This window comes from Trichosurus vulpecula, chromosome 5 (assembly GCF_011100635.1).
Source record: "Trichosurus vulpecula isolate mTriVul1 chromosome 5, mTriVul1.pri, whole genome shotgun sequence".
Taxonomy (NCBI): Eukaryota; Metazoa; Chordata; class Mammalia; order Diprotodontia; family Phalangeridae; genus Trichosurus; species Trichosurus vulpecula.
In genome coordinates this window covers 92,812,093-92,818,446 of record NC_050577.1, presented here as the reverse complement: position 1 = coordinate 92,818,446, position 6,354 = coordinate 92,812,093, and the positions used below count along the sequence as shown (strand labels likewise).

The 6,354-nt window shown below is 37.9% G+C and overlaps 1 protein-coding gene across 2 annotated transcripts in view; it reads left to right on the top strand.

Moving 5' to 3' along the window:
* GALNT11 (polypeptide N-acetylgalactosaminyltransferase 11) overlaps positions 1 to 6,354 on the top strand; it is a 70,311-nt gene that overhangs the window by 54,545 nt on the left and 9,412 nt on the right. Inside the window, exons 8-9 of one of the 2 annotated variants that reach the window (XM_036761854.1) lie at positions 1,056 to 1,208; positions 3,418 to 3,636. In XM_036761854.1, the coding sequence (XP_036617749.1) occupies positions 1,056 to 1,208; positions 3,418 to 3,636 (372 nt within the window). Of the gene's footprint in view, positions 1 to 1,055; positions 1,209 to 3,417; positions 3,637 to 6,354 lie in introns of those variants that run through there. The other variant, XM_036761855.1, reaches the window with a different exon arrangement.

Genomic DNA, 6,354 nt, shown 5'->3' with positions numbered 1-6,354 from the left:
TTTATTGTTTTATGGTTGTTATTTCCAGTTTACATTGTTGTGGTCTTTGTGAATGTTGTTTTCTTTGTTCTGTCTACTTCACTTTGCATCAGTTCATGTATTCATTGGTATTCATCATATTCATCCTTTTTTAAGGCACAGTAACATTCCATCACATTCATGTACCATCGTTTGTTTAGCTGTTCCCTGAGCAGTGGGTACCACAAAAAAGTGCTGCTATAAGTATTTTGGTTTATATGGAGGCTGTCAGTGGGATCTGGCTTAGAGGGTATGGATACTTTAGTCTCCTTATTTGCATAATTACAGATTGCTTTCCATAATGGTTGTGCTACTTCACAACTTGTGCTGCAGTTCTACCAACGTTGTATGAGTGGGCCCGTTTTTTTCCATACCCTGCAACATTAATTGTTGGCATCTTTTATCATCTTTTCCAATTTTCTGGGTATGAGCTGAAACCTCAGGGTTGTTTTTGCATTTCTGTCAATGGTGTTTTGGAACATCCTTTCATATGGTTGTTAATAGTTTGCAGTTCTTCTTTTGAGAACTGTTTGTTCATATCTTTTGACCTCTAATGGCTTTAGTCCTTCTTCCTCTGTCACCTTTTTCCATGTTTCAGTTTCTTGACATAGACTTGGATTTCCTTCTGTATTTTCAGATTCTTTTTCTTCTCTGCTTTCACTTCCTTTCTCCATTTTTTTAAGGATTACTTTGTTTGCCCTGATGACCTGGAAAGTGTTCTTTGGTTCACTTTATCTTGTTAAGGACTGTTAATGGGGTCCCTTGAATTTGTCTTTTTGAGTTGCCATATTTTCCAGAAACACTGGACTCAAGAGTATACGGGAGGTGTAAAACCACAGCAGTCATGTTGTTTGGAGTTTCTGCTTACTGTTTTTCAGGGAATGTGCTTTGTAGAAGGTTTGTTTGAGTAGAGTTTGTTTGACTTACTGAGAAGCGTCTGTTGATTTAATACAAAATGAATCAAAAATAAGGAAATTACTATACTAATTGCATAAAACTAGTAAAGACATGCCAACTTATCTTTGGTTTTTATTTAGATCTGGATGTGTGGGGGCAAGCTCTTCATCATCCCTTGCTCTAGAGTGGGACACATTTTCCGGAAAAGGCGTCCATATGGATCTCCTGAAGGACAGGACACCATGACACATAACTCTTTACGATTGGCACATGTTTGGTTGGATGAGTATAAGGTGAGAATTACATTTCTTGTTTTGCAAGAATAAGAGATCATAGGATCAAAGATATATAGTTGAAAGAGACCAGAGAGATGGGGAAATTGAGGCATAGAGAGGGTGTGTGATTTGTTGAAGGTCACACAGTGGCAGAGCCAGGGTTTAGCAGCATGTCCTTTGGATTCAGACCTCATACTCTTTCCACGGCACCACACTGTCTTAACGTAGTGATTGTTCCGATGCCTTTTTGCTGCTCTCATTTGTCCAGAGTTGCATGAGTTAGTATTAGTTACCTTGCCCTCTTTGAATTTTAATGAACTTTATTAATTTATGTTTTGCTGATTTTAAAAATTTTAATGTTTTGTTTTGTGTCATGGAAAGGGTTTTTTTTCCTCTGTGAAAAATAATTATGAGAGCTTATGTTATACCTTGAGAAAACTTTGGGGTGGGATTGAGGTAGAAATAAAGTCAAGGGTTGTTACTAAGAATTGTGTTAAAATAACAATTCTCAATGCTCATGCTTCTTGACTTCAGTATTTAATACTATTATGCCTCAGTCTTTATAGCACACCCCTATCCCCCAACTATGAATGTACCTCAAAACTTTGTTCTGGAACCTTTTACTTTCCCTCTCAACACTCTTACCAGTGATTTCACCTATTCCTGTGGCTTCAATTATCCTTTCTATGCAAATGACTCCCAATTAGTCGGTCAATCAAGAAGTATTTCTTAAGGACTTACTCTATGCCAAACATTGAGCTAAGTGCTGGGGCACAGTCCCTTCCTTGGAGTGAGTTTACATTTGATGGGGACTTGATGAGTCCATAAATATATGTGGTTGAAAAAATGCAAATATGTAGGATGCAGTGAAATAGAAGGTGTTTTTGGTGGGGGAGGGGGAGGGCACCAGTGGTTGGGGAATCAAAAAAGGCTTCATGCAGAAGAGAGGACTTGAGCTGCATATTGAAGAAAGAGCTTGAGGTAAGGAAGGAGTGCATTCCAGGCAGGGGAAGTGGCCAAGGCAGAAGAGGACTGTGGAGGTAGAAATGGCAAGGCTGGACGCTTGATTGGATATGTGGGCTGAATATTTGGATATGAGACTTCCATGAGTTTTGGTTCTGTGGAAGGTGGCTAGGAAGCCTTACGGTATACAGTAGGGAAAGCTCACACAAGAAGCCAAACTGTAGTAGAAATATCCATCAGAGGTGGAAAGAGATTTCAAGATCAAACAGCTTTCCACTCTGAAGTCGAAGGTAGAGAAGAAATCTTGTTACTCTGGTTCCCTTTGCATATGCCCCTCTTCTGACATCCCAGAGATGCCCCCAACTCAGTACATCCAAAACTGAACTCATGATCCCCAGCCAAACCTTCTCATCTCCTAAACTGTTCTATTTCTGTTGAAAATACTACCATCCTTTCAGCTCCTGAGGTTTGTAACCTCAGCATCATCCTGGACCCTCACTCTCCGTTGACCCCACACATCCAAGCAGTTCCTAAACTTTTTCTGTCTTCCTCCTCAACATCCTTTCCGTCTGATCCCTTCCTTCTTTCTCCTCACACAACTGCGATCCTTATTTGGACATCTAGGTCATTGCAACAGCCTCCTGAGTGCTGTGCTATTGCCGTGACAGCTAATTCTCTTAGAGGTATTACGAGCTTGCTTCTGGTTTCATTGATAGTAAGACTGCCAGTAAGTGTGTGGTTCAATTCCTCCACCAATGTAGAAGTCTATTGGTCATTGGATATAAGTGTACCAGTAGTTAAAATAATATTTATTGACTAACAACATCCTCTCTCTCCTTTCCATTTGATCACCATCACTGCTGAGGTGCAAATTGCCTGGCATAGAACTGAGAATTACCATATATTTTTATTTGGTTTTTGGATTGGCACTATCTCCAAAATTTCTTACCTGTTGGCCAGACTTCTGATATAGAGTAGCTCTGTAATTACCTGGAATGGTCTTTGGAAAGTAGAAACATTTCTGAATTCTGTTTACATAGCCTTTGAGAACCTAAGATTACCTTTATGTTGTCATGAGGCATTAGAAAAGGATTTTGGTAGAGGTTCAAAATGTATTGACATATGGAGTTATGATTTGCTAGTTGACTATTCTCCCAACTTACAATTAAAAGAGGCTATCTTAAATTGCTATTTAAAACTGAAATACAATTGCTGAATTGATATCAAGGAGGAATTTGGTCTTTTTTTTTTTTTTCCAACTTAGGAGCAGTATTTTTCCTTGAGACCTGAGCTGAAGCTCAAAAGCTATGGAAACATCAGTGAACGTGTTGAATTGAGGAAAAAACTGGGCTGCAAATCATTTAAATGGTATTTGGATAATATCTATCCCGAGATGCAGCTCTCTGGGCCCAATGCCAAACCACAACAACCTGTTTTTATTAACAGGGGCCCCAAACGACCCAAAATTCTGCAACGTGGACGGGTAAGGGACTCCATTTTCTTTCTTTTTTTTTTAAATTAGATTTTTTATTTTTAGTTTACAACATTCAGTTCTGTGTGTTCTTGAGTTTCAAATTTTCTTCCTTTCCCTCCCTCCACCCCCATGATGGCATGTAGTCTGATAGATGTTCTACATAAACCTTCGCATTAAACTTATTTACACAATAGTCAAGGTGTAAAGAATTATGGCCAATGGAATGACTCATGAGAGAGAAGAAAGAAAACCAAAAAAGAAGAAAAAAAAAGAGCAAACAGTTTGCCTCAGTCTGCATTCAGACTCCACAGTTGTTTCTCTGAATGTAGCTCGCTCCATCATGAGTCCTTTGGAGCTGTCTTTGCACCTTGTATTGCTGAGAAGAGCCAAGTCTATCAAAGGTAGTTATCACAGAATCAATGTATCTGTGGTTGTGTACAATGTTCTCCTGGTTCTGCTCCACTCGCTCAGCATCAGATCATGTAGGTCTTTCCAGGTTATTATGAAGTCCATATCTTCCCCATTTCTTATAGCACAATTGTATTCCATTACCTTGATATGCCACAACTTGTTCAGCCATTCCCCAATTGATGGGCATCCCCTTGATTTCCAATTCTTGCTACCACAAAAAGAGCTGCTATAAATATTTTTGTACATACAGCTCCATTTCCCACATCCTCTCCAGCATTTAACATTTTCCTGTTTTGTCATGTTAGCCAATCTGACAAGAGAGATGTGGTACCTAAGAGTTGTTTTGATTTCCCTTTCTCTAATCAATAGTGATTTAGAGCATTTTTTCATATGCTTATAGATATCTTTAATTTCTTCCTCTGAAAACTGCCTGTTCATATCCTTTGACCATTTCTCAATTGGGGAATGACTTTTATTCCTATAAATGTGGCTCAGTTCCCTATATATTTTAGATATGAGGCCTTTATCAGAGACATTGGTTGTAAAGATTTTCTCCCAATTTTCTGCTTCCCTCTTAATCTTTGTTACATTGGCTTTGTTTAGACAAAACCTTTTCAGTTTACCATAATCAAAATTATCCATTTTGCATCTTGCAATGCTCTCTATCTCTTGTTGGGTCATGAATTCTTCCCTTTCCCATAGATCTAATAGGTAAACTATTCCATGCTCTCCCAAATTGCGTGTAGTATCAGCATTTATTTCTAAATCATGAAATCATTTTGACTTTATTTTGGTGTATGGTGTAAGATATTGGTCTATGCCCAGTTTCTGCCCTACCATTTTCCAATTTTCCCAGCAGTTTTTGTGGAATAGTGAATTCTTAGCCCAAAAGCTGGATTCTTTGGGTTTATCAAAGAGTAGACTGCTATAGTCATTGACTACTGCGTCTTGTGTACCTAACCTATTCCACTGATCCTCTGTTTCTTAGCCAGTACCAGGTAGTTTTGATGACTGCTGCTTTATACTACAGTTTGGTAACTGGTATGGCTAGGCCACCTTACCTAGCATTTCTTTTCATTAATTCCTTAGATATTGTGGACCTTTTGTTCTTCCAAATGAATTTTGTTATTATTTTATCCAGCTCTGTAAAATTATTTTTGGTAGTTTGATTGGTACAGCACTGAATAAGTAAATTAATTTAGGTAAAATTGTCATTTTTATTATATTAGCTCGGCCTAAGCACGAGCAAGTGATGTTACTCCGTTTATTTAGATCTGACTGTATTTGTGTGAGAAGTGTTTTGTAATTGTGTTCATATAGGCCCTGGGTTGTCTTGGCAGATAGACTCCCAAAATACAACACCCATTCCTATTAAAAACACTAGAAAGTATAGGAATAGAAAGAGTCTTCCTTAAAATTTAAATAGTATCTACCTAAAACCATCCACAAGCATTATATGTAATGGGGATAAGCTAGATGCATTCCCAGTAAGATCCTGGGTGAAACAAGGATGTCTATTATCACCCCTGCTATACAATTTGGTACTTGAAATGTTAGCAGTAGCAATAAGAGAAGAAAAAGAAATTGAAGGAATTAGAATAGGCAAGGAAGAAACTAAATTATCACTTTTTGCAAATGATATGATGATTTACTTAGAGAATCCTAGAGAATCAAGTAAAAAGCTACTTGAAATAATAAACAACTTTAGTAAAGTTGCAGGATATAAAATAAACCCACATAAATCCTGGCATTCCTATGCATTACTAACAAAGCCCAACAGCAAGAGATAGAGAAATTCCATTTAAAGTTACTGTAGACAGTATTAAAAAAGTGACTCCATTTTCATAGTTTTGTGTGAAAGTCCCCCACCGGATGCCAGGAATAGTATTCTAGATAGCTCCAAAATGTCTTGATCTTTCATTAACCCTTTGCGTGGGAGTTTCATCTGCAGTTATACCAACTAACTGCTGAAATTTAAGTACAAGAAGAACTGAGTCTCACACAATTAACATTGGGGATTGATTGGATTAAAAAAATATGCTATTCCAGTGTTTCCCGTTTTGGCTGAACAGTGCATTGTTCGAGGCTCTTAAATCTTTCCAGGTTGTTTGTTTTTACGGTGGTGGTGTTATTGAATAAATTGTTCTCCTGGTTCTGATCCTCTTACTGTGTATGGGTTTATACAGGTCTCCCCATGTTTTTCTGAAACCACTGATTTCATTGTTTCTTATGGTACAATACTATTCTATTACATTTATATACCAGCAGGTCCCCAATGGATGGGCATCCTTTTAGTTTTTAGTTTGTCACTGACAG